The following is a 26,794-nucleotide window of genomic DNA, read 5'->3' on the forward strand; positions in this document are numbered from 1 at the left end:
GGCTGGCCTGACCTCAACACCACGGCAGCCCTGGCACTAAAAATCCAGAATTGGACTGCGCAAGATACTCTCTCCAATTCGGATCATAGGTATGCCACCTAATATATCTGTCAGCCATATTCCAGTTTTATTCAAAAGATATAAAACGTCAAAGAGGAAGCTAAGGTAGTTTATTTATAAAATTAGTCCAACACTGGCACCGGTAGAATAGGACATATGTAGCTGGTTGCAAAGATATTCCGGAAGCAGATTACATTACTTGCAACTTGATAAAGGAAATACAACCCACCTGTGACTGTGTATTTAGACTCAAAACTCCGAAAGTTCTCCATGCGGCAAATTGGTGGACCAAGAAATTAATGGCGCTAAGAAGTAAAACTCGAGCTATGCGTAGGAAGATGGAGAAGGAGCGCGATGTCACCATTAGACAAGAACTGGGCATCGCGTACAATAAAGCGCAATATAAAAAAGCGATTCTTGCAGCGAAGCTTAAAAGCTGGAGGAATTTCTGCTCAAGCAACACGGAGGTCTATAAAGTCCTTCATAAGACCGCGTCAGACTAGGTGTTCAAGCCCCCGCAGCACCGCAAGTATCAAAGTGCTAGCACAAGTTCAACAGGAATTTTGGAAGATACTCTTAAACGAATTCTGGAGACAAACTTTCCTGGCAATTATATAGATACCCTGGATCCTCATCCAGCCTACAATCTTTCCACAAACACCATTAATGATGTGCCTTTTACAGCACAGGAAATACAAGTGGTACTAAGAACCCTCCCGACCAATAAAGCCCCAGACCCTGATTCTATAGACTATGGAATGATCAGAGCTCTGCAGAACGATCCAGAGTCCTTTACGCCAGTATGTCTACTACCGGGGTTGCAAAAACTCTATAAAACATTAATCATTCAGAGACTTAAATATCACTTGGCAAGTACCAGTAGCCTTTCAGATAAAAAATTTGGTTTTAGAGAGCACTGCTCCACTACCCATGTGCTTGATCGGATTCGCAAAGCGATTATGGAAGCCCGAAACAATAAGCTCCACGGAGCGGTGTTGAGCCTGGGCCTGCAGAGTTCGTTTGATTCCCTGTGGTGGCCGGAAATTCTGGAGACACTCCATAAAGCAAATATCCCTAATAATATTTTACATATTTTCAAGAGCTACTTGAGCGACCGCACTTTGATAGCCGTACACAATGGAGGAATTTTCTACAGAAAGCAAGTACAAGATTGTCCGCAGGGATCATGTGCAGGTCCAGATCTCTGGAACATCACTTTTAATTCAATATTACAAGCTGCCTGTCCTCCACACACTGAGGTCATAGCCTTCGCCGACGATGCCACCTTCGTAGTTTGTGGTGAGTCTAGAAACATCCTTCAAAACAACTGAAACGAGACAATCTCTCTTTTCGCCAACCTCTGTTAGATAAGAAACTAAAAATCTCAGAAGCGAAGTCGAAATACATTGTGTACCATAAGCCGGGTCAAACTTTAGATAGAAACCCGTGCATTGCAATGGCAGGCAGAACGATCAAGAGGGTAAAGGAGTTGAAACTTCTGGGAATGGTTTTGGATGAAGACTTTTTCTGGTCCCACACACCAAACAGCAGCGACAAAAAGCCCATCACATAGCTAACGGCAAACTGGGGCTTACGCCTTCACATTTTAAAGATATTATACCAAACAGTTGTGGAAAAAATATTTATATATGGGGTGGCTATCTGGGCCCTTCCAATGACCACCAGCAAGAAGCGGATCCTCTACAGCGCGCAGAGCCCTTTTTCATTAGCAGTAACAAGAGCCTATCGCACAACTTCGACCAGCCCAGGAAGCAGTTGTCACAACTTAGGGCAAGCATCACACATGGAGATGTAGCGTATGAACCTCTAAACAATGAAACCAAAAGCTCAAGGCTAGCCATTCACACATCCCAGTATGGCCTGGGAGTAGAAGTTTTCTATAATTCGCTTCTCACCCCAAGTGTTGAAAGTAATTTTCCCACAATCCTTACAGATGATTCAAAGATTGAAGAGGAAGTTGGGAGCGCCTTTGTAGCCTACGAAAAAGGTGCAGTCATAGACACGTGGTAAGGCCATCTTAGCCCTGGAAACTCCGTTTTCCAGGCTGAAGCTATGACAATACAACAAGCAATCGCATGGTCAATTTACAAAAGAAACAGACAGGTTACCGTTTTCTCTGACAGCTTATCGGCAATTCAAGCTATAAAAAATCGAACATATCCGGCACCACTAATTACGGATGTGCAGAATTTATTAAGGAGTGCAAATACAACAAGAATACGCATTTTCTGGGTAAAAGCTCATGCTGTTACCCAGGGCAATCAGCGAGCAGATGCCTTAGCTAAAGAGGCGGCACAAAGTATCAACGCAACCCATATTGCAATCCCGCTTCCTAAATCCCATCTGGAAGGGAAAAAAAACCGACAGCAACAATACTAAAGATGTGCCAAGAGGACTGGACAACGACACAGAAAAGCCGAAGGACCTACGAATGTTTTCATAAAGTAAGCACAGATCGGCTTATTTCAGTTCCTTTTCTTACAAGATTCTATACTGGACATGGCCCTTTCCCTTCTTACTTTGCAGAAAGAGGTATAATCAGAACAGATATCTGAATATGTGGCGACACAGGACTTCCAGACCACTACCTCACCAAGTACCCCTGAATAAGGACTGGCACATTAATTTGCCTACAACGGAGGTAGCTGCTTTCAAACGGTTCCTGATTAAGCAGTCCTCATTGCTTAAAAAATTGCATAGTATCATTACGAAACTAGAGGCGCTGGGGCAGGACCTTTGTCGTCCAGAATAATAGCAGTATGTTTAATTTGGAAATCTGCTGACATTCTTGTGCACTAGTGATACCCACAATGTCTTCTAGCCACGGCCTGTGTACATGAAAACTCTTTCTCACTTTAAAGCATAGTACTAAATCTATTTGTAACAATGCAGATATCAACTCCTATACAAGTAACCGTGCATAATTAGTGTAGCTATTCTATACAGTGTGAAATGTGTATTGCAGTATAATAGTAAAGGATAGTTGCAGGGTTCGGACAACACCCGAGTAGTCTTAGAAAGCCGTCCGGGTGTCCGGCCTTGCTACCACCTGTAAAGGATAGTTGCAGGGTTCGGACAACACCCGAGTAGTCTTAGAAAGCCGTCCGGGTGTCCGGCCTTGCTACCACCTGTCATTTGTTGTTTGGAGGAGTATACCTATGAACTATGATTTTCAGTTTGGACGTGAAGTCATCTATCTTCTGTGGTAACGCATGGCAATTTTACACCTACTCACTTTCACAGCTCGAGCTGTAGCGTTATTTGAGTGACTTAACACTAGCAATTTTTAAAGGTAAATTTTAAAGTTAAAAATTATGATCATAGAATTTCATATTACAAACTTTAAATATAAGATAAAGTTACTAATATGTGCAAAATTAATAAAAAAATGTCTTACATGACATCCCCTTCCTCCAGTAACAGGTCGCAGCTAGGATTGATCATCACATACGATAAACTATTTCGTTTCTCTGAACAGTCATCTGAAAATAAAAAATAAATTTTAAATATATATTTCGTCCATAAAATGAACTTATTTTCTGTTTTTATTCATACTAATCACTGTCTTCATAAGGGAAAATGGATGAACTAAAATTGATATTTTGTTTTGAAAAAAAATTATAATTTTTTGAGTTATATAATTTAATTTGAAAAGTATTGATGAGTGCGGTCATATTCTTGCTATGCATAAACAAACACTAACATATCATCCAAAATAATCAACTAAACATTTTTGCTCTCAGTAAAAAGAAATGCAATGTTTTGTTTACGAGTAATCTACAGCTTTGTGAAAATTGATATTTTCTCACTAGTTAGATATGTCGGGCTAGTCTGTAGTATACATGTTGCTGAAAAAGTGCCTTGTGTGTTCACTGAGCCATTAGTGGACGCTTTTCAAGATGGTTTTGTGTCAGAGATTATAACCTGTTTTGTTCCAAAGCTACATCTTTTTTTACAGTTTGAGGCCATCAATTCAAAATCCAACAAATCTTCCTTGAAATCGTGAAGTTGACCTTTGCGGAAATTTTGCTTGTTGAAAATTCTGCTGTAGATCATCACTTTTGCAGAGCGAACTCTGAATTGCTTCATAACACAATTTGAATGGCAACGCAGCGTGAATTTCTGAATGCTTTGAAGGAAGGGGGAAGCACAAAACAAATATTGTATTATAAGATTCTTAAGAAATGTAAGCTTTGGTTAGTTGTTTTAGACGAGTATAGTTACTAGGCATCTTTTGGTGAAATTGTGGCTATTTCAGTGTATTTATTGATGCTTCCTGACTTTTTTCGTAAGCCGATAATTGAAAATTCATGTTACAAAAATAAGCCTCAATGGTAGAAGACATGGAAAGCAACATTCGTGGAGCAATCATATCATTGATAAGACAAGTTGCGTGAAACATTTTATATCTATCTAGAAGGTCTGTGGGATAGACTTTCAACACATTTTGTGGATAGTACTACATTTTTATGCATTACAGAGAGCTGTAAATTATATTACCTATTTCTATGTAAAGTATATTGCAAGTTACATGTAGAATTAGATATAGTAAGCATTCTGTATAAAACTCTGTGATTTATTTCATACTTCTGAGGTAAAGCCAAAATCAAGCTGTTTATATTATAAACTAGATTGCTCATTTGAATTATCTCTCCAAAATATTTCTCATGATGCAAGATCTGCTTTCAATATACCACAGCATATTTTAGAATTTATGAACAACAAATATCAGTTTTACAGAATTATTGTCTATTCATACAAAATTGGATTAATTATTATTTTTTTGATTAAATTACGCATTGAAGCTACATGTAACAGTATTGAAAGAACTTTTTAATATTGTTACGAGTTTGATATTTAAAAAGCTAATGTTAGTTCAATTATAAATTAAATGGTTTTATTTCCCGCGCAGTGCAGCGCGTGACGAATGCTAAAAGAAAGCTAACCCGGAAAATTGAAAATACAAGAGCGCATGCATTAAACATTTAATAAATATCTCTTTTTGATTGCGAGAAAATACTAGAAAATTCTCACGCGCGATTTTAAATCTTGTAAAAGGAGGAAAACCTCTCAGTTCGTAGTCGTTACTTAGTTTGCTGTTGTTTAGAAAACTGCTCTTGTTGACTGTAGCGAATTCGCTGATTAGCTTTCTTTAGCTGTTTTGAATTAAGTTCTTTTGAACGTTTGAGTAGTTAGAAGATAACTACAGTGATATATTGTAAAACTGAAAGAATATCTGAGGGAATTTAAGCATTTTGTGATAATAATACATTTTTTGTTCATTTTTCATCGGACTTGTGCATTCATTTCGTAACGAACCCGTACGCACGGAACAATTTTTGGTGTCAGAAGTGGGATTTTGAATGCCAATTACAAGAGCGATGGAAGAACAATTCAGGCAAATGTGACTGCATTTACTGCTTTCCAAGAAAAGATGGAAGGGGCTGTCAACTTCGTTAAGGAAGAAATGAAAGCAGGACAGGAACAGATGAAATTGGCCCAGGAATCCGTTAAGGAAGAAATGAAAGCGGCACGGGAACACATGAAATTGGGCCAGGAATCCGTTAAGGAAGAAATGAAAGCTGCACAGGAACAGATGAAATTGGGCCAGGAATCCGTTAAGGAAGAGATGAAGGCCATTCAAGCTGGTCAATTAACTTTTCAAGACGAAATAAAAGTTGTTAAGGAATCTGTAAAGCAGAAATGAAAGCTGTACAAGTAAAGATTGAAGAAAGTCGATACGAAATGAAAAGAGAAATTGCCTGCATAATAGAAAATAAATTCGATGCTATGGAAGGCAGAATAGATGTGGTTGAAAATAAAGTGGGACAAATTGAGGAAAATGTTTCTTCTGTCAAAGAAGAAATAGAAGGAAGAGTTTGTTCTGTTCAAAAACAAATCGAACAACAAATTGATGAGAGAGTTTCTGCAGTTGCCAAAGAACTGGATACTTTAAAGAAATTCATAGCGACGGCTGGGAGCAATTCGGATGGTTTTAAATTTTTACCAGTGCCTGCTCGTCCCTCTCTGAAACTATCTACATATGATGGGAAGACTTCCTGGCACGTGCATAGGACACAATTTTCTATCGTTGCGGATGCGAATGGATGGGATTCCCAAACTAAGGCCTGTCATCTCGCCGCTTCTCTGAGAGCAGACGTAGCGGATATCCTGAAGACGCTTCCAGAAAACCAAAGACTTGACTTCGAAGCTTTATCCGGCGCATTAGAGCTGCGCTTTGGCGAGAAATGTTTAAAAGACTACAGCAGGCTTCAATTTAAATCCCGTCAACAGAAGCCCACCGAATCACTCCAGGAACTCGCCACGGATGTTGAAAGGCTGTCCCACCTCGCCTTTACGGAGTGCCCGAGAGAAACGAAGAAAATCCTGTCCCTGCAGTATTTTATCGATGGCATCCGGGAACCTGAAATACAGAAAGCTCTTCGAATGGCAGATATGAGGGACATAAAAAGCGCTCTGTTGTACGCCATGAAGTTTGAGGCAGCCCAGCAAGCAACTAGTATAGATCGCTATCCAGTCAGAGCTATGCGAGTCGACGAGCCAGTGGATCAACTGATAGCTCGCTTAGATGATTTAGCTAGAGAAGTCAATGCTTTGATACGGAATAGGAGTGAGAACAAAGTGGCTCTAAAGTGTTGGAAATGTGGTATTGAAGGGCATATATGACGGCATTGCAGAACACCCCAGAGTACGGATAATAAAGCGGATGATCTTATAAGACCAGTGAATGCCTTGAGATGAAATACTGGTGCGAAAAAAACCAACCTTAAAGTGCTGGAGCTGCGGTATTGAAAGCCACATACGAAGGAACTGCAGCACACCCCAAAGCACAGAAAATAAGAAAGGCGGGTTAAACAGACAATTAAATGTCATGGAACAGAAAAGGAGTGACAAGAAACCAAAGTGCTGGTACTGTGGAGTTGAAGGCCACGTACGAAAGAATGCAGAACACCCCAGGGTACGGAAAATAAGATCATTTCCCAGCAACGACGCAGGAAACAAATGAATGGCCATATTGAGGAACGGAGGTTGCCAGAAAATGGAAAACGTTGTTTTAAAGCGCTCAAGATTTCTACAGTGAGTGGCAACAGTAACGGACTGTCCATCAATGGATATATCGACGGAGTTCCTTGCAATATGATCATTGACACAGGAGCTAATGTTATCATTAGGAAAGATTTAGCTGAACAGTTTAAAGATAAACTTATTTGGACGCCATCCTGTGTTACCCTTCAGACTGCGTCTGGTGACAAGATCGACATAGCTGGGAAGTTAAACGTGAACATCACGTTTGGAAGTGCCGCCTACCATCACACAGCTTATGTGGCGGATATTACAGATCCATGCATACTCAAATTGGACTTTTTGAGGAAATACAATTTTTCCTTAGACCTGAAAAACAACAAACTGCTTTCAGGATCTGAAGACATGGCTATCTATCCTCAACAGGGATCCTCGCCTGGAAATGTCGACGCCTTGTCCGAAAGACCCAGTTCGGGAAGCTGCCGAAATCATACTAGGGTCGAAAAGAAACGCAAGACTACCAGCTATTCTCCATTCCAGATGCTCTTCGGTCGAGACCTTCCTCTGCCTTGTGACCGCCTGTTTGATCGCCATACGGATGCTCCTTGATCGCCTGAGGAACACATCCAAGATGTCCAGGCCCGTTTTGAAGTGATGCACCGAAGTACGATGAAAAAGATCCGTACAAGTTCTAGTAAACTTGGCGAAGTTCCTTGAAGTTCCGTACAAGTTCTAGTGAACTTGGCGACGGAGAAAGCGAAGTCCAGACACAAACGAGAGCTACTGAACATCAATTTCACGAAGGAGACAAGGTTTGGTTGTGGCATCCGATTCGACGAAAAGGAGTCAGGCCTAAATTACAGTCACCTTGGGATGGTCCGTACACAGTCCTAAACAGGCTGAATGACGTCGTGGTTCGGATTCTTAAGTCTTCGAACTCTAAACCTAAAGTCGTTCATTACGACAGGTTAGCTCATTACTATGGCCATAGTACGTAATGTAAATAATTGTAAATAGTGTAAGACCATGGTCCTTTTTGTTTCTAAATATGTATTTAGTATTTGATTTGTATTTTGCATTTGATTTGTATTTTGCATTTGATTTGTATTTTGCATTTGATTTGTATTTTGCATTTGATTTGTATTTTGTATTTGATAGCATTTGATTTGTTTTATTTATTGCATTTATTGTTCATGTTTATTATTGTAATGTAATCCTTATTATTGTATTCATGCCCTAGTTGTAAGTTTAGCTTCCTGTCCAGGGATTGTACTGCCCGGGACGTGCAGTCCTTGGGAAGGGGGAAGTGTTACGAATTTGGTATTTAAAAAGCTAATGTTAGTTCAATTATAAATTAAATGGTTTTATTTCCCGCGCAGTGCAGCGCGTGACGAATATTGAAAGAAAGGTAAGCCGGAAAATTGATAATACAAGAGCGCGTGCATTAAACATTTAATAAATATCTCTTTTTGATTTCGAGAAAGTACTAGAAAATTCTCGCACGCGATTTTAAAATCTTATAAAAGGAGGAAAACCTCTCAGTTCGTAGTAGTTACTTAGTTTGTTGTTGTTTAGAAAACTGCTCTTGTTGACTGTAGCGAATTCGCGGATTAGCTTTCTTTAGCTGTTTTGAATTATGTTCTTTTGAACGTTTGAATAGTTAGAGAATAACTACTGTGAGATATTGTAAAATTGAAAGAATATCTGATGGAATTTAAGAATTTTGTGATAATAATAAATTTTTTGTTCATTTTTCATCGGACTTGTGCATTGATTTCGTAATGAACCCGTACGCACGCAACAATATATACAGATTTTCCATCTAGTGTTACAAGTCTGCCATCATATAATGTTATTGAGGCAAGCATGAGTGTTCGTATCTTTCTTTAAAATCTATCTTAATCTCTCTCATGTAATTTCATTAACTGAATTATTTCAAGAAGTATTTGTTTTCACGTCGGCCTTTCTATTAAAATATAAGTTTACTTCAACAATACCATTCAATTCTACAGTTCTACATATACTTCATACAACTAAATAGCATCATATATTTAATTATATTTGACCATATAAATAAATTTAAAGTATTTGAAATAGTTATCGTCACTTTAGTGTTAATATAATTTTCATCACAATCGTCATTAAATGACGTTTATTGAATTTCACATTATTAGAGCTCTAATTACATATTTCGAATATAGTTACCACTGTAATCTTCTAATCTGCATAATCTATGATGTTCGACAAAGACGAATAGATATGGTTCAAGACAACGGAAGTAATCATGCATCACTTTCTAAAGTTTATTTTTAAAATGCAAGCTGCATATGCATATCAGTGATCTACAGAAATACTAACTATACACATACTGATCACTAATAATGTTGAAAGTTTACATTCAGGCTTGAAGGTATGAATTATTTATTATTCATTATTATAATTATTTATATTTTACAGGAAACTAAGAAAAAGATATGTGTGTCTACATCACCATGTTTATATCTAAATAATTTTGTCATTCTTTTTGTTTAATAATATGTTATTAATTTCTATTTTATTATATTTTCGATAATCAGGTTTTAAAACTTAACTCTGTTTGTTACTTGCATTTTTTCACTTACCGTAATCTTCTGTTGGGAGACATAAATCCTTCATTCTGTTTCGAACCAAGTTGCTAATTTCTTGCCTTTCTACGTCCGACCGAATCGCAATCTGATCCTCATCGTCCATTAAATCCAAAGACATCTGTTGATAATAAAATTTACGTACATAATTTAAGGAATTTTGAATGCAAGCAGAATAAAAAGGTTACTCTAATACTCTTTCTTTAGTTTGATTTAAAAGAACATAAAATACCACACAGAGGAGTTAACACACTACGCGTGCGAAACGAAAATTTTAGTCGTGTGTAAAAACAAAAATCGATTTTTCGCTGTGTATATTAAATTTGCTTGCGAAGCTCACTTAATCTGTACAGCGGAAAATAGATTGAGCTAAATGCATATCTTAAACTTATTCCTACTTTTAGTAGAATTTCGGCAGCCTAATAGCCGAGTGGTTAAAATTGCTTAACATTAGTTGTTCATCTTGAATTTTGTATCTAGAGAGTGGACTGGCTGCACGGGATTAGCGTAGCTTTCCCGTTTGTAAAGTGGATACAACCTAATTTTCCTTTTGGTAAGGGACCAATGTTCGATTTCTTAATTATTCAAATATTAATTCAGCACCAAGTTTTATCCAAAATAGACAAAAAGGGGGGAGGTTAATATATCCTTCATACTTATATATCTTGCTGCTGACTTTATTTAGACTAGAAAATACAGTTAAGTTATTCTGTCATCTCGTTGTGTAATGTAAAGCCAAACAATCTTGGTTAGTAAGAGAACAAAACGATAAAACAGTAAAACTAACGCATTTGCTCAAAACTAAATTTCAGTTAGTTAATTGTGCTATTAAATACTTTTCATTTAAATCCAAAAATATTCATATTGATATAAATTAGTTAATCTACTGTCCAGTATCATAAATATACCCCATCTAACCCCCCCAAATCGATATTTCACTGAAACATTGTTTAATCAAAATTTCTATAACAAATTAATTAATTAAGTTAAGAACCTTCTATCAAAAAGAAAATAACTAAATCTCACTTCTATCACAAAGAATCAACATGTCAAGAAGCATTAACTTTCAGGAACATAATACTCATTGGTTTAAAATGCTCCATTACCTAAATAAAAAAAAAAATAAATAAATAAATAAATAAATAAGAAAAATCTGAAAGGTTTCAGATTATAAATTACGTCCAAAGGGGCGTTTTTCTTAACGTTTTGTGTGTTACTTTATTTATTAAATATCATGTTCTTTGCACTTAAACCATAAAATTCAGTTCAATAGCAGTTTCGCAAAATAATTTTAAAATGAGCATATTTTTAGAATTTCCGATACACAGTTTCGCGCCCTGGAGATAAAAAGGTCCTCCCCCCCTCGTAGAGTGTTGCCATTGCTCGCTTTGAAATCTTGAGTTTGTTAATCAAAAATTCGTTAAAGTTTTACAAAATATGAAATTGATAATAAAACAAATTCCAAATTTCAAATTCGGTCTTCCACATGCCCATATTCACAGGAGCATTACGTCATTCAAAAATTCGATGGCTCTATGTATCGTTGTTTTATTACAATGCGAGAAATATACATGCATTTATGCAGATTTTTCATTATTTAATTTCTTCAAATATAATGCAGGACTCTAACAGTTGGTGGCAACAGTTTGAAAAGTGAAACGGACGTTTATAGTGATTCAACGCAAAACGAAAACAATTGTCCTTCAGGGACAAAGCCCCTTTGAACTTAAAAAAAAAAAAAAAAAATTAAGGCACTTTTCTCCTAGAAAAAGTTAAAAGTCAGCTAAAACAATATTTCCAAGAGAAGCTAATTTCTGAGAAAATTGTAGTTAAATACTATTTTAACAATAATTCATCTACTGAGTATTATTTAGTCCTAATAAACAAAAGAGGCACTTTAGTTGGGGATAATGGCTGGATCTCACAGTGGTTGATGACTGCAAAACAGTCTGAGAAAAACAAAAACATCATCATCATCATCAACAACAAATTCTAGCTATTAATGAGAAGGTGACATCTCATCCGATGTCGAAGAAACCGGAGGTGCTCAAGCCGGCGAATCCAAAGGAAGCGACAGAGATAGTGAGTGAGTGGGTTAGGAGTTTCAGGGCCCGCTGAACGGCATTCTCAGACGAGCAGCTTTCGGTAGTAAACTGGACGACCCGCCGATGGTGAAGAAACCAAACGATCCTCTCGGACATAAAAAAATGCAGCCAGCTAATGGACCAGAAACTCCAAGGTTGTATTTCAGGAGGAGGACGTAGGAGACGGATGTTTCTTACGTGCTTTGCCTGAATTAAATAGACTGTTCAATGAAATTCATTTATGTAATTGAGATATCTAAGCACAAGATCTACATCGTAGCTGGAAGGTATTAGTGATCGGAAATACTACCGCGTGTGGCCAATATGGGTTTTGAAATCAATTCTTGCCACTCTGCGAGTTTTGTGACTTTTACAGATAGGATTTCATACATGTGTGCAAAATCTCATTAAAATCTCTTGTGATCCATATTGGTAAAGACTACCAATACTTTCTTTCCCGACCTTCGATGATTCTACTGTGCTAAACACCTTGGCTGCGATGTGCATCATCAATGATTCAAAGCAGCCTTACGTTTAGCAGCTTCGAATGTGATTCACAGGTTTTGTAATGTGTGTGTGTTTGTGTGATTATGGCAAAGCTTCGAGGGCTATCTACCTAAGGGGAGGGATGCCTTCGTGGAGGACTTTCTAAGCGAAACTGGCTCATTACACGTTACACATGGAAAACCACGAAAATGCCCATGCAGCCAGCCCGTTCGCGGGATTCAAACCTTGGACTAAACTACCAGTGTTCAGAGACTTTACCGCTCTACCGCTGGTGGGCTTGGTTTTGTAATGTTTGAAGCCGTGTGAGCCGTTGGTGCTTCAAAAACACACAGATTTATACGGTTAAAATTATTTCTACGGCTACAAAAAGTTGCTTCGAATTCTTGGTTTCTGGCTTCTGGAAAATTTTCCCCATAAATTGTTATACGTATGATTTTAATATGTATTTTGCTACAGTAACTTTTAAATAATTATTTAAGTGGAAGTAAGAGAACGAATTTCTAATTAAAGGGAATTGTGCTGTTTGTAAAAAGAATACAAGACTAGTGGTACATTTTATGTTTATACATTCAACTAAGTTATTTTTTCTTATATATGCTGTTTTACTATTTGTAGTGTAATATACATCTTGTCTAATTTTACTGTTTTTTGTTATGTAGAGAAATTATCTGATAGCGTTGTAAAAACTAAGTGAATGATTTTATGATTTATGGAAATTTAAATTTTATTTTCATTCTGAATTATTTAATTTAAGGCTTTAATTTTGGGGAGAAACAGATGCTTCGAGAAATATTATTTAGTATAAAAGAGTATTATTTATTTTCCTCTATTTGCAAATCTTGTACAAACTTTTATTCATTGTGAAAGAAGCAGGGAAAGGGAGGCAATTTTCGCCAAGTCATGATTTCGCGCGTTTTGTCCTTTAGAATGTTCGAGAAAGAATTTTTATTGTTAGTTGACCTTAAGAGAGGAAAGTACGTGACGGAAAGGTCAAAGGTTGCTACTTGTCTTTCAATGTAAGTCATTCAGGTTTTTGGCGATTGAGGGTCCGGTTGTTGGCTAAGTGAAGAAGGGCGCGCATGCGCGATCACCCTTATTTCCGCATTCTGGAGTTGAAAACGAAGATTTTGCCATAATTAAGGGGGCGATAAGTGAAGCCATAGTGGGAGCCCGTTTGGTGAAGGAGAAGAAGGAAATTCGAGTTGGATACACACTTACTTTTGGCTGACTCTCGGACTGACTCGCTGATTTGCGGGCTTGCTGGACAAAATGTAATTACGAAGCGGGATGTTTTCCGGCGGGGAGCGGCAAATATGCTCCCCGGCCGCGTTTGGTTAAGAGGCGAGACACACTTACTCTGGACTCGCTTAGGCACTCTCTGACTGACTCGCTGATTTTCGGGCTTGCTGGACAAAATGTAATTACGAAGCGGGATGTTTTCCGGCGGGGAGCGGCAAATATGCTCCCCGGCCGCGTTTGGTTAAGAGGCGAGACACACTTTCTCTGGACACACTTACTCTTGGACTCGCTGACTTTCGGGTTTGCTGGACTTGTGGACGTTGCTCTTGAAAACTGGCTTGAAGAAAATTGGAGTTGGATTCTCTCCCTTACTGACTGGTGGGTGGAACTTACTTGGGACGTTACCCGTGAAGCTTGCTCTTGGGATGAGTAAGAACAGGCGAGCAGTAATTTCCTAGCAACAACGTTTCTGACCGGCGAAATTTGAACGAGTTACCTGCGTGTTGACATAGGACTTTCAGGACCAAGCGGATAGCCGTCCTGGGCAGCAGTGCTCCTGTTTCTGTTCTACAGTAGTGAAGTGGAGTCTACATTTTTAGAACCAGTGTCAAGATGAGCCCGGCCGACATCAACGCGGGATAAGATAAGAGTCCTCCGCTGCAAGATGTCCCCACCAGATAAGTTCTATATTTTTTTTTGTGTTTATTCGATCCTCTCACGACGAAACTTTCTCGATTTAACACTGGTGCCGTGACCTCTGCTTAGTGAAGGATCGAATCGGTAACTCATTTTTTGAATTTATTATTTTGTGTAATTTACTTTTTAAGGAGGGAGTTAAATTTTATGTGCTAGGATTAATTAGAGTTTTTGATTTGTGTTTGCTTATTTGTTAATACGAGAGTGATAAAGTTTGAAAATGTGTGTGAATTTCAAAAATTTTGGACTTTAACGTTAGGCAAACAGAATTGAACTTTAAAATTAGGAAAAATATATATTTTAATGTAGCAGAATAGGTACTGTACATTCTTACTGTTGAAAATCCTTGAGTGTTTTCTAGATGTGTATTTTTGATTTTCGACGTACTGATTTATGATACAAGATGGAAAATGAATTATTTCACGATAATCCTATGCTATTTGTGTATCCTTGTATAAAGTTTCGAGTGCTTGTCGGTAAAAACTGGACTCATTTTTTGAGCACTTCTAAGAGAAAGAGATTAAAGACTCTAATTATTTGACTGAATGAGACAAGCCATAGCTATGCGTAGCTAGAAATTTTTTTTGTGTGTGTGTTTTTGCTAATTATTTAACCTAGAATCTTGTGACATGTGTAATTGTGAGGGGTAACGTTAGAGAAATTTTGATTTTTTTGAATGAATTGAATAATATTTTGTGAAATGTATGTAATGTTTTCATAATTATCTAGCGTAGTATATTATTGCTTTTTGAATTACAATGTTTTGATATGATTCCAGTATATTGTGTAATGTGTTAGAAAATTTAAATTAGTATTGAGCAATGAATTTTATAAGTTCTTAAGGCATAATGATACAAATGAATGAGTTAAAAAAATTGTAGATTGTTTTTCAATTGCAAAATTCTGTTTTAAAATTAACACGGGTTAGATTTGAATTTTTGCCTGAGATCAGCAATAGTGATGTTTGGTTATTTAATTTGTTTGGATTGAATTCTTCAGCTTGAGTGAGGTTCTAATTAGTTTAATGAGTCAGAGTAATTGAGATTAGTTATCTTCTGAGTTTTAAGTTTGTGAAGAGTTGTCATGTGAGAATTGTTTAAACAGTAGAAATTTAGTCTTGTGAATTGTAGAAAGTGAAGTTTAATGAGAATTTTGTGACAACGGGAATTTGTTTTGTGAAAATGTTTGAAATAAGTTTGAGAAGATTAGTTACTTTTGCTCTGTACTCATGTGTGGGAATTTTCTGTTGATTACAAGTAGTTTGTCTTGAATTTGCTAGTGAATCGTAATAGATTTGATTTGAGTTATTGAATTTTCTTTCTTGGTTGGACTTGTTGCTGAATTTGGGGTCAATTCTTGTTTTGGCTTAAGTTTTATATTTGAATTGGTAGTATCAAGATAGTTGTATCAGGTTTTTGTTTTGTTTTGGTGGTTTCTGCCAAGGTCCGTAAAATGTAAGTTCTCTGATGTTTGGTTTCTGTGGAAGAATTGGGATTTCTGTGGTCATAGGAAAATATTAGAATTTGAGTTATGGATTTCAATTGTGTGATTTTTAGGGATTTTGAGTTACGAGTTATGAGTATTTTTTTTTTTTTTTTTTTTTAGTTTAGCACTTTTGAGAACTTTGCATTTGTTGCTTGCAGTTAGGTCTTGCGTGAAGTTGTAATGTCCTGAAAGCTCGTTTTTCTTGTAAATACTTGCACTTCATGGTGGCACTTGACCTCTTACACCGGGGCAAACAGGAACTTGTTATCTGAGAAAACTATTGTTGTATCTTTTTCATTGTGTTGGTTCAGAATTGTAACGTTTCAGTCAGCGCACTTTTCTTTCCGAGATTAGAGATCTTATGTTCTCTTTCAACGTGTCTGGAGGTTTGCTTGATACGTAAAGTTTGAGTCTGTCATTCATAATACAGCGCTTTTCTCAGCTTACATGGACGCGGTAAAGAGTTACTTTGTTTCTATTGTTTGGGTGGAGGTGTTGCTGAAGGCTGCTACTTAGGTTACTATACAACATTTTGGAAGGGTCTGATGCAGAATAGATCTCAGTTTTTGCCTAAAATTGGGGGGTTTGTTTTGAACGCTTTCTTGATTTGTGATATTTTATTTAGTGTTCTAGTAACGTGCTTCAGTCCAACTTTGATTGATTTCTTTGACTAGTTGAAATTTTTTTTTGGGGACCTAATGAATTTTTAGAATTACTGAATTCTTTTTGGTGTTGTCTTACTAAGGGGACTTAAATATGGTGTTGTTACTCACTAGTGTTTACCGTGAGGTTTGAATTTTTAGCGACACTTCACTCTTGCTGGTTGACTTTTTTGGCTTGATTTGGATTACAGTGAAATATTTTTGACTCGATATGGTTTAACATAATGCTTATGTGTGTATTTGTTTAGGTATTGCAGTTTAAAATTTTTTTTTAAGTATCACTGATCTCATTGCTCATTTGAATTATGTACGAAATTTTTACAGTTTAATTGTATTTTCATTTTATGTGTATATGTGTATCTTGGTAGTATTTGTAAATTTTTGGCCAAACGTTATTTTGTACATGCATTAGGTATTAGTATTATTTTTGTGTGTGTTTTGGATAAAATTCTAATTGGTATTTGCACAGCGTATTCTGGATGCTATTTTCGGAATTGATTTTGGTTGGATCGAATTTTTGAACAATCACGTTTTCTTTCTTTCTGATTTTTTTGTGTGGGGTATTTTCGGCTAGTTCCGAGGTTCCTTGTGTTGTAACGTTCTTTTCTTTTCTGATGCTGGGCCCTGATCAGGCCGCTTCTGTTCTTAGACGTGATTGTTTGGGATTCATTCCTGGAAGTTATTCAATTTCGTAGTACTTAGGGGTCTTTACTCCTTATTCGAATACGTTCATGTGACATATTTTATTTGGAATTGTGTGAATTATTAGTGTGTTTATTTTCTCAGGAATGTATTTTATGTATCTGCGGCGCGTTAATCATCTTATTTTTATATATTTCATTTTTTTTTTGGTGTGAACAATTGGATTAGATTATTTCTTTCTTCGGGTGTGTGTATTCGAACACATTCAGTGGCTTATCTATCGTAAGGGAAAAATTGAAAGATAAAGTCTTCTTCAACTTTGAAAGAGTGATTGTTCTTCCTTGGTCGAAGGTGAGACGTAGGAGGGTGAAATCTGGTTTCTTTTAAGGTCAAGTTCCTCTACTAAGGAGTATTGTGGTGCTGAGTTCACATTCCGGGGTTGGTTGCTTTCATTTTCTCGCGTTGAAGGCTGCAGGGGGGAGTTGTTAACACAATGATTTCTAACTACAGGGTTTTCCCTCGCTTGCATTGACAACTCCGTACTCATTTAATGTACTCCATGATTGTGCTCAGCAGAAATTGTCGCAATAGTAGAATGTGTTCGACCTCAGGTGAAATTGTTTACATTAATGGACTGAAAAGGAATGAATAGATAAATAAACGTTCAGAAATGTGGCCACACAGAGACTGCAACACTAATGTGATGCAATGAACTGAAAAAAAAAAAAGAGAAATTCTTTTTGTCATAAAATTATTGATTGATCTTAGACATATTTTGTTTGTGATTAACGCCTTATTTTTATTTTTATTTTTGTATGTGTTCTGAGTATTTCTAGGTTTAATTAATTAAGTGATTTAATTGATGTTTTGATTAATTGTTTTTTAATGATCTTCCTTGAGTATTAAATTAGTAATTGCTTTGATTAATCTTGTTGTTTTACTTGCACATTTTGGACTTTAAATTTAATGTGTCAGTAATGTCACTGTACCAAGTAGTCGTGTGAAATATTGTTACATTATGTTATCCTTTAGCCTTATTGCACAGTATGAGTCATGGTATTTCAAGAAGTGTCTGTCTGCTAAATTTTGGTTTACCAAAATTTAATTCCTTAGGGGAAAGGAATGTTATGTAGAGAAATTATCTGATAGCGTTGTAAAAACTAAGTGAATGATTTTATGATTTATGGAAATTTTAATTTTATTTTGATTCTGAATTATTTAAGGCTTTAATTTTGGGGAGAAACAGATGCTTCGGGAAATATTATTTAGTATAAAAGAGTATTATTTATTTTCCTCTATTTGCAAATCTTGTACAAACTTTTATTCATTGTGAAAGAAGCAGGGAAAGGGAGGCAATTTTCGCCAAGTCATGATTTCGCGCGTTTTGTCCTTTAGAATGTTCGAGAAAGAATTTTCATTGTTAGTTGACCTTAAGAGAGGAAAGTACGTGACGGAAAGGTCAAAGGTTGCTACTTGTCTTTCAATGTAAGTCATTCAGGTTTTTGGCGATTGAGGGTCCGGTTGTTGGCTAAGTGAAGAAGGGCGCGCATGCGCGATCACCCTTATTTCCGCATTCTGGAGTTGAAAACGAAGATTTTGCCATAATTAAGGGGGCGATAAGTGAAGCCATAGTGGGAGCCCGTTTGGTGAAGGAGAAGAAGGAAATTCGAGTTGGATACACACTTACTTTTGGCTGACTCTCGGACTGACTCGCTGATTTGCGGGCTTGCTGGACAAAATGTAATTACGAAGCGGGATGTTTTCCGGCGGGGAGCGGCAAATATGCTCCCCGGCCGCGTTTGGTTAAGAGGCGAGACACACTTACTCTGGACTCGCTTAGGCACTCTCTGACTGACTCGCTGATTTTCGGGCTTGCTGGACAAAATGTAATTACGAAGCGGGATGTTTTCCGGCGGGGAGCGGCAAATATGCTCCCCGGCCGCGTTTGGTTAAGAGGCGAGACACACTTTCTCTGGACACACTTACTCTTGGACTCGCTGACTTTCGGGTTTGCTGGACTTGTGGACGTTGCTCTTGAAAACTGGCTTGAAGAAAATTGGAGTTGGATTCTCTCCCTTACTGACTGGTGGGTGGAACTTACTTGGGACGTTACCCGTGAAGCTTGCTCTTGGGATGAGTAAGAACAGGCGAGCAGTAATTTCCTAGCAACAACGTTTCTGACCGGCGAAATTTGAACGAGTTACCTGCGTGTTGACATAGGACTTTCAGGACCAAGCGGATAGCCGTCCTGGGCAGCAGTGCTCCTGTTTCTGTTCTACAGTAGTGAAGTGGAGTCTACATTTTTAGAACCAGTGTCAAGATGAGCCCGGCCGACATCAACGCGGGATAAGATAAGAGTCCTCCGCTGCAAGATGTCCCCACCAGATAAGTTCTATCTTTTTTTTTTGTGTTTATTCGATCCTCTCACGACGAAACTTTCTCGATTTAACACTGGTGCCGTGACCTCTGCTTAGTGAAGGATCGAATCGGTAACTCATTTTTTGAATTTATTATTTTGTGTAATTTACTTTTTAAGGAGGGAGTTAAATTTTATGTGCTAGGATTAATTAGAGTTTTTGATTTGTGTTTGCTTATTTGTTAATACGAGAGTGATAAAGTTTGAAAATGTGTGTGAATTTCAAAAATTTTGGACTTTAACGTTAGGCAAACAGAATTGAACTTTAAAATTAGGAAAAATATATATTTTAATGTAGCAGAATAGGTATTGTACATTCTTACTGTTGAAAATCCTTGAGTGTTTTCTAGATGTGTATTTTTGATTTTCGACGTACTGATTTATGATACAAGATGGAAAATGAATTATTTCACGATAATCCTATGCTATTTGTGTATCCTTGTATAAAGTTTCGAGTGCTTGTCGGTAAAAACTGGACTCATTTTTTGAGCACTTCTAAGAGAAAGAGATTAAAGACTCTAATTATTTGACTGAATGAGACAAGCCATAGCTATGCGTAGCTAGAAATTTTTTTTGTGTGTGTGTTTTTGCTAATTATTTAACCTAGAATCTTGTGAAATGTGTAATTGTGAGGGGTAACGTTAGAGAAATTTTGATTTTTTTGAATGAATTGAATAATATTTTGTGAAATGTATGTAATGTTTTCATAATTATCTAGCGTAGTATATTATTGCTTTTTGAATTACAATGTTTTGATATGATTCCAGTATATTGTGTAATGTGTTAGAAAATTTAAATTAGTATTGAGCAATGAATTTTATAAGTTCTTAAGGCATAATGATACAAATGAATGAGTTAAAAAAATTGTAGATTGTTTTTCAATTGCAAAATTCTGTTTTAAAATTAACACGGGTTAGATTTGAATTTTTGCCTGAGATCAGCAATAGTGATGTTTGGTTATTTAATTTGTTTGGATTGAATTCTTCAGCTTGAGTGAGGTTCTAATTAGTTTAATGAGTCAGAGTAATTGAGATTAGTTATCTTCTGAGTTTTAAGTTTGTGAAGAGTTGTCATGTGAGAATTGTTTAAACAGTAGAAATTTAGTCTTGTGAATTGTAGAAAGTGAAGTTTAATGAGAATTTTGTGACAACGGGAATTTGTTTTGTGAAAATGTTTGAAATAAGTTTGAGAAGATTAGTTACTTTTGCTCTGTACTCATGTGTGGGAATTTTCTGTTGATTACAAGTAGTTTGTCTTGAATTTGCTAGTGAATCGTAATAGATTTGATTTGAGTTATTGAATTTTCTTTCTTGGTTGGACTTGTTGCTGAATTTGGGGTCAATTCTTGTTTTGGCTTAAGTTTTATATTTGAATTGGTAGTATCAAGATAGTTGTATCAGGTTTTTGTTTTGTTTTGGTGGTTTCTGCCAAGGTCCGTAAAATGTAAGTTCTCTGATGTTTGGTTTCTGTGGAAGAATTGGGATTTCTGTGGTCATAGGAAAATATTAGAATTTGAGTTATGGATTTCAATTGTGTGATTTTTAGGGATTTTGAGTTACGAGTTATGAGTATTTTTTTTTTTTTTTAGTTTAGCACTTTTGAGAACTTTGCATTTGTTGCTTGCAGTTAGGTCTTGCGTGAAGTTGTAATGTCCTGAAAGCTCGTTTTTCTTGTAAATACTTGCACTTCATGGTGGCACTTGACCTCTTACACCGGGGCAAACAGGAACTTGTTATCTGAGAAAACTATTGTTGTATCTTTTTCATTGTGTTGGTTCAGAATTGTAACGTTTCAGTCAGCGCACTTTTCTTTCCGAGATTAGAGATCTTATGTTCTCTTTCAACGTGTCTGGAGGTTTGCTTGATACGTAAAGTTTGAGTCTGTCATTCATAATACAGCGCTTTTCTCAGCTTACATGGACGCGGTAAAGAGTTACTTTGTTTCTATTGTTTGGGTGGAGGTGTTGCTGAAGGCTGCTACTTAGGTTACTATACAACATTTTGGAAGGGTCTGATGCAGAATAGATCTCAGTTTTTGCCTAAAATTGGGGGGTTTGTTTTGAACGCTTTCTTGATTTGTGATATTTTATTTAGTGTTCTAGTAACGTGCTTCAGTCCAACTTTGATTGATTTCTTTGACTAGTTGAAATTTTTTTTTGGGGACCTAATGAATTTTTAGAATTACTGAATTCTTTTTGGTGTTGTCTTACTAAGGGGACTTAAATATGGTGTTGTTACTCACTAGTGTTTACCGTGAGGTTTGAATTTTTAGCGACACTTCACTCTTGCTGGTTGACTTTTTTGGCTTGATTTGGATTACAGTGAAATATTTTTGACTCGATATGGTTTAACATAATGCTTATGTGTGTATTTGTTTAGGTATTGCAGTTTAAAATTTTTTTTTAAGTATCACTGATCTCATTGCTCATTTGAATTATGTACGAAATTTTTACAGTTTAATTGTATTTTCATTTTATGTGTATATGTGTATCTTGGTAGTATTTGTAAATTTTTGGCCAAACGTTATTTTGTACATGCATTAGGTATTAGTATTATTTTTGTGTGTGTTTTGGATAAAATTCTAATTGGTATTTGCACAGCGTATTCTGGATGCTATTTTCGGAATTGATTTTGGTTGGATCGAATTTTTGAACAATCACGTTTTCTTTCTTTCTGATTTTTTTGTGTGGGGTATTTTCGGCTAGTTCCGAGGTTCCTTGTGTTGTAACGTTCTTTTCTTTTCTGATGCTGGGCCCTGATCAGGCCGCTTCTGTTCTTAGACGTGATTGTTTGGGATTCATTCCTGGAAGTTATTCAATTTCGTAGTACTTAGGGGTCTTTACTCCTTATTCGAATACGTTCATGTGACATATTTTATTTGGAATTGTGTGAATTATTAGTGTGTTTATTTTCTCAGGAATGTATTTTATGTATCTGCGGCGCGTTAATCATCTTATTTTTATATATTTCATTTTTTTTTTGGTGTGAACAATTGGATTAGATTATTTCTTTCTTCGGGTGTGTGTATTCGAACACATTCAGTGGCTTATCTATCGTAAGGGAAAAATTGAAAGATAAAGTCTTCTTCAACTTTGAAAGAGTGATTGTTCTTCCTTGGTCGAAGGTGAGACGTAGGAGGGTGAAATCTGGTTTCTTTTAAGGTCAAGTTCCTCTACTAAGGAGTATTGTGGTGCTGAGTTCACATTCCGGGGTTGGTTGCTTTCATTTTCTCGCGTTGAAGGCTGCAGGGGGGAGTTGTTAACACAATGATTTCTAACTACAGGGTTTTCCCTCGCTTGCATTGACAACTCCGTACTCATTTAATGTACTCCATGATTGTGCTCAGCAGAAATTGTCGCAATAGTAGAATGTGTTCGACCTCAGGTGAAATTGTTTACATTAATGGACTGAAAAGGAATGAATAGATAAATAAACGTTCAGAAATGTGGCCACACAGAGACTGCAACACTAATGTGATGCAATGAACTGAAAAAAAAAAAAAAGAGAAATTCTTTTTGTCATAAAATTATTGATTGATCTTAGACATATTTTGTTTGTGATTAACGCCTTATTTTTATTTTTATTTTTGTATGTGTTCTGAGTATTTCTAGGTTTAATTAATTAAGTGATTTAATTGATGTTTTGATTAATTGTTTTTTAATGATCTTCCTTGAGTATTAAATTAGTAATTGCTTTGATTAATCTTGTTGTTTTACTTGCACATTTTGGACTTTAAATTTAATGTGTCAGTAATGTCACTGTACCAAGTAGTCGTGTGAAATATTGTTACATTATGTTATCCTTTAGCCTTATTGCACAGTATGAGTCATGGTATTTCAAGAAGTGTCTGTCTGCTAAATTTTGGTTTACCAAAATTTAATTCCTTAGGGGAAAGGAATGTTATGTAGAGAAATTATCTGATAGCGTTGTAAAAACTAAGTGAATGATTTTATGATTTATGGAAATTTTAATTTTATTTTGATTCTGAATTATTTAAGGCTTTAATTTTGGGGAGAAACAGATGCTTCGGGAAATATTATTTAGTATAAAAGAGTATTATTTATTTTCCTCTATTTGCAAATCTTGTACAAACTTTTATTCATTGTGAAAGAAGCAGGGAAAGGGAGGCAATTTTCGCCAAGTCATGATTTCGCGCGTTTTGTCCTTTAGAATGTTCGAGAAAGAATTTTCATTGTTAGTTGACCTTAAGAGAGGAAAGTACGTGACGGAAAGGTCAAAGGTTGCTACTTGTCTTTCAATGTAAGTCATTCAGGTTTTTGGCGATTGAGGGTCCGGTTGTTGGCTAAGTGAAGAAGGGCGCGCATGCGCGATCACCCTTATTTCCGCATCCTGGAGTTGAAAACGAAGATTTTGCCATAATTAAGGGGGCGATAAGTGAAGCCATAGTGGGAGCCCGTTTGGTGAAGGAGAAGAAGGAAATTCGAGTTGGATACACACTTACTTTTGGCTGACTCTCGGACTGACTCGCTGATTTGCGGGCTTGCTGGACAAAATGTAATTACGAAGCGGGATGTTTTCCGGCGGGGAGCGGCAAATATGCTCCCCGGCCGCGTTTGGTTAAGAGGCGAGACACACTTACTCTGGACTCGCTTAGGCACTCTCTGACTGACTCGCTGATTTTCGGGCTTGCTGGACAAAATGTAATTACGAAGCGGGATGTTTTCCGGCGGGGAGCGGCAAATATGCTCCCCGGCCGCGTTTGGTTAAGAGGCGAGACACACTTTCTCTGGACACACTTACTCTTGGACTCGCTGACTTTCGGGTTTGCTGGACTTGTGGACGTTGCTCTTGAAAACTGGCTTGAAGAAAATTGGAGTTGGATTCTCTCCCTTACTGACTGGTGGGTGGAACTTACTTGGGACGTTACCCGTGAAGCTTGCTCTTGGGATGAGTAAGAACAGGCGAGCAGTAATTTCCTAGCAACAACGTTTCTGACCGGCGAAATTTGAACGAGTTACCTGCGTGTTGACATAGGACTTTCAGGACCAAGCGGATAGCCGTCCTGGGCAGCAGTGCTCCTGTTTCTGTTCTACAGTAGTGAAGTGGAGTCTACATTTTTAGAACCAGTGTCAAGATGAGCCCGGCCGACATCAACGCGGGATAAGATAAGAGTCCTCCGCTGCAAGATGTCCCCACCAGATAAGTTCTATATTTTTTTTTGTGTTTATTCGATCCTCTCACGACGAAACTTTCTCGATTTAACACTGGTGCCGTGACCTCTGCTTAGTGAAGGATCGAATCGGTAACTCATTTTTTGAATTTATTATTTTGTGTAATTTACTTTTTAAGGAGGGAGTTAAATTTTATGTGCTAGGATTAATTAGAGTTTTTGATTTGTGTTTGCTTATTTGTTAATACGAGAGTGATAAAGTTTGAAAATGTGTGTGAATTTCAAAAATTTTGGACTTTAACGTTAGGCAAACAGAATTGAACTTTAAAATTAGGAAAAATATATATTTTAATGTAGCAGAATAGGTACTGTACATTCTTACTGTTGAAAATCCTTGAGTGTTTTCTAGATGTGTATTTTTGATTTTCGACGTACTGATTTATGATACAAGATGGAAAATGAATTATTTCACGATAATCCTATGCTATTTGTGTATCCTTGTATAAAGTTTCGAGTGCTTGTCGGTAAAAACTGGACTCATTTTTTGAGCACTTCTAAGAGAAAGAGATTAAAGACTCTAATTATTTGACTGAATGAGACAAGCCATAGCTATGCGTAGCTAGAAATTTTTTTTGTGTGTGTGTTTTTGCTAATTATTTAACCTAGAATCTTGTGACATGTGTAATTGTGAGGGGTAACGTTAGAGAAATTTTGATTTTTTTGAATGAATTGAATAATATTTTGTGAAATGTATGTAATGTTTTCATAATTATCTAGCGTAGTATATTATTGCTTTTTGAATTACAATGTTTTGATATGATTCCAGTATATTGTGTAATGTGTTAGAAAATTTAAATTAGTATTGAGCAATGAATTTTATAAGTTCTTAAGGCATAATGATACAAATGAATGAGTTAAAAAAATTGTAGATTGTTTTTCAATTGCAAAATTCTGTTTTAAAATTAACACGGGTTAGATTTGAATTTTTGCCTGAGATCAGCAATAGTGATGTTTGGTTATTTAATTTGTTTGGATTGAATTCTTCAGCTTGAGTGAGGTTCTAATTAGTTTAATGAGTCAGAGTAATTGAGATTAGTTATCTTCTGAGTTTTAAGTTTGTGAAGAGTTGTCATGTGAGAATTGTTTAAACAGTAGAAATTTAGTCTTGTGAATTGTAGAAAGTGAAGTTTAATGAGAATTTTGTGACAACGGGAATTTGTTTTGTGAAAATGTTTGAAATAAGTTTGAGAAGATTAGTTACTTTTGCTCTGTACTCATGTGTGGGAATTTTCTGTTGATTACAAGTAGTTTGTCTTGAATTTGCTAGTGAATCGTAATAGATTTGATTTGAGTTATTGAATTTTCTTTCTTGGTTGGACTTGTTGCTGAATTTGGGGTCAATTCTTGTTTTGGCTTAAGTTTTATATTTGAATTGGTAGTATCAAGATAGTTGTATCAGGTTTTTGTTTTGTTTTGGTGGTTTCTGCCAAGGTCCGTAAAATGTAAGTTCTCTGATGTTTGGTTTCTGTGGAAGAATTGGGATTTCTGTGGTCATAGGAAAATATTAGAATTTGAGTTATGGATTTCAATTGTGTGATTTTTAGGGATTTTGAGTTACGAGTTATGAGTATTTTTTTTTTTTTTTTTTTAGTTTAGCACTTTTGAGAACTTTGCATTTGTTGCTTGCAGTTAGGTCTTGCGTGAAGTTGTAATGTCCTGAAAGCTCGTTTTTCTTGTAAATACTTGCACTTCATGGTGGCACTTGACCTCTTATACCGGGGCAAACAGGAACTTGTTATCTGAGAAAACTATTGTTGTATCTTTTTCATTGTGTTGGTTCAGAATTGTAACGTTTCAGTCAGCGCACTTTTCTTTCCGAGATTAGAGATCTTATGTTCTCTTTCAACGTGTCTGGAGGTTTGCTTGATACGTAAAGTTTGAGTCTGTCATTCATAATACAGCGCTTTTCTCAGTTTACATGGACGCGGTAAAGAGTTACTTTGTTTCTATTGTTTGGGTGGAGGTGTTGCTGAAGGCTGCTACTTAGGTTACTATACAACATTTTGGAAGGGTCTGATGCAGAATAGATCTCAGTTTTTGCCTAAAATTGGGGGGTTTGTTTTGAACGCTTTCTTGATTTGTGATATTTTATTTAGTGTTCTAGTAACGTGCTTCAGTCCAACT

The 26,794-nt window shown here is 36.5% G+C and overlaps 1 protein-coding gene across 4 annotated transcripts in view; it reads right to left on the reverse strand.

The window, feature by feature from the left end:
* LOC118189638 (potassium channel subfamily T member 1-like) overlaps positions 1 to 26,794 on the reverse strand; it is a 567,007-nt gene that overhangs the window by 16,379 nt on the left and 523,834 nt on the right. For all 4 annotated transcript variants that reach the window (XM_085820454.1, XM_085820457.1, XM_085820455.1 and 1 more), the window contains 2 exons: positions 9,747 to 9,870; positions 3,479 to 3,563 (listed from right to left, as the gene is read on the reverse strand). In XM_085820454.1, the coding sequence (XP_085676580.1) occupies positions 3,479 to 3,563; positions 9,747 to 9,870 (209 nt within the window). The remainder of the gene's footprint in view (positions 1 to 3,478; positions 3,564 to 9,746; positions 9,871 to 26,794) is intronic.

This window comes from Stegodyphus dumicola, chromosome 7 (assembly GCF_044657685.1).
Source record: "Stegodyphus dumicola isolate Sdum_Otavi_A_Nest chromosome 7, ASM4465768v1".
NCBI classification, from domain to species: Eukaryota; Metazoa; Arthropoda; class Arachnida; order Araneae; family Eresidae; genus Stegodyphus; species Stegodyphus dumicola.